The sequence below is a fragment of the Vombatus ursinus genome, unplaced genomic scaffold (genome assembly GCF_900497805.2).
Source record: "Vombatus ursinus unplaced genomic scaffold, bare-nosed wombat genome assembly UNPS02014818.1, whole genome shotgun sequence".
Taxonomy (NCBI): domain Eukaryota; kingdom Metazoa; phylum Chordata; class Mammalia; order Diprotodontia; family Vombatidae; genus Vombatus; species Vombatus ursinus.
Genome location: NW_020954596.1, coordinates 2,328,006 through 2,329,897, shown reverse-complemented (window position 1 = coordinate 2,329,897; position 1,892 = coordinate 2,328,006). Strand labels below are relative to the sequence as shown.

The 1,892-nt window shown below is 37.7% G+C and overlaps 1 protein-coding gene across 1 annotated transcript in view; it reads left to right on the top strand.

Moving 5' to 3' along the window:
* GAK (cyclin G associated kinase) overlaps positions 1–1,892 on the top strand; it is a 128,741-nt gene that overhangs the window by 21,682 nt on the left and 105,167 nt on the right. The window contains exon 3 of the mRNA XM_027836261.1: positions 416–475. Coding sequence (XP_027692062.1) covers positions 416–475 — 60 coding nt within the window. The remainder of the gene's footprint in view (positions 1–415; positions 476–1,892) is intronic.

Below are 1,892 nucleotides of genomic sequence, written 5' to 3'. Positions count from 1 at the left end.
GTCATGAAGAGTTGGAGACTGACTTAAGAAAAAAAAGACTGAACAACAACAAATATAAACGTAGTCACTGAAAACAGTTGGTTTTGGTCCTTGTCCCCTTTGTAGCATCCTAGGCAGTACTTAAAGAGGTTCCTCTCTATCCCGCCATCCCCTTCCAGCCCCACTATCCCTTGGTCTTCTGCTTTCCTTGTTTCCCATAATCAGCAGAAGTGTGCTTTCAAATATCATTCATTTGTGTCTAATTAGAACAAAAGGTATATAATCTAAGAAGAGGTGAGTAATTCTTAAGGTAAGCTGTGTTTATTCCTTAATAAGATATTTACATATTTGTACTTATAAGTTAAACATATTAACTTCAAAGAAGAAATATCCATTTTTAATCTATTCTTTCTTTTTGTATTCTTCTATGATACAGAGGCTGCTGTCCAACGAAGAGGAAAAGAACAAAGCAATCATTCAAGAAGTTTGTTTTATGGTATCCTGTTTCTGAAGACTTTAAATGTGAAATCCCTTTATATTTTAAGGGGCATAAAACTCTAGATAAGTGAGGAATTACAGATCAGACCAGGCCTACTTTTACTTGGGCGGCTCACTTTAAATAGACATGCTACTTGACCTTTAGACTGTAGTTCCATAGAAAAAGAGGATTTCTCTTCCTTATGTTGAAACCCAAATTCATGTTGAAATAGTTTGCAGCATTATAAACAATCTTTTTCTCAATTAAAAAAAGACAGGTATATATATTTTTTTATTGTACTGATGTATATATGGTATTACTAGACAACTGTCATACTCTGGCTGTCCTCTTGGGGCACCTTTTTTGGATGTTATAATGGTTAATACTTGCCAGCTAAAACCAGGGTTGTGTAAGTATCTTGTCTTCTTCTTCCTTAGCATTAGGTACTAATAATCCCTGAGTGCCCATGACCTGATGCTGTGTCAGAGATCAGAGCGTACGAAAGGCTTGGTTGCTTTCTCTTGGAGAAGCATTACTCTACAGCAGCATTATGTGTGAGCTGTATAAGATGGTTTCTAGTTGGCTTCTGACAGAATACTGTCTTTGGGTAGAGAGTTAAGTTAGGGGCAGCTCCCCGAAGCAAACCATTTATAAAGTGCCCCTCTCATGTCTCGTCTGTCCTTCAGAGTTTATTTGTTGTCTACTGCTTGGCCTGATGTGCTTGCTTACCATTGTCTGGCTTGTTTGCCATCTTTTGTGGATTTCTTTACTTGCTAAAAATCGTCCTTGCTCTTTCCTCCAAAGCAGTACTGAAAGCCCTTCTTTTCCGTGAAGTCTTACCTGACTAGATAAAGTATTTCCTTTTTGTCTTTTTATCCCTAGTGCTGAGCCCAGTGCCTTGCACACAACAGTAGGTGGAAAAGTGTAGTATACTGGAAAAAGTCTTCAAGTTGGAATCAGAGGAACTGAGTTCATATCCCATCTCTACCATTTGCTTATCTTTTCCTCTTCCGTAAAATGAGAGGATTGGACGAGATCATTCCTCAGGATTCCCAGTGGCTCTAAATCTGTGGTCCTGTGATTCTGTGTTGCCTAATAAATATTTATTGAAAAATGGACATCTTGGACATGTCTTCACACCCAGCCTCAGTTTCCTGCTCTAAAAAATGAGGGGGTTGGATTGTTCCTTACAGTCCTACATCTGACCCTGATTCTCCAAACAAATATTTGTTAAGCACCTACTTTTTTTTAAAAAAATTAATTTATTTTGGTTTATCAGCAATCACTTCCATAAGCTTTTGAGTTTTAAATTTTTCTCCCCCTCCCTCTCCACCTTCCTCCCCAAAACAGTGCGCAGTCTGATATAGGCTGTACATATATATTCCTATTAAACATATTTTCACATTAGTGATGCTGTAAGGAAGAATTAGAACCA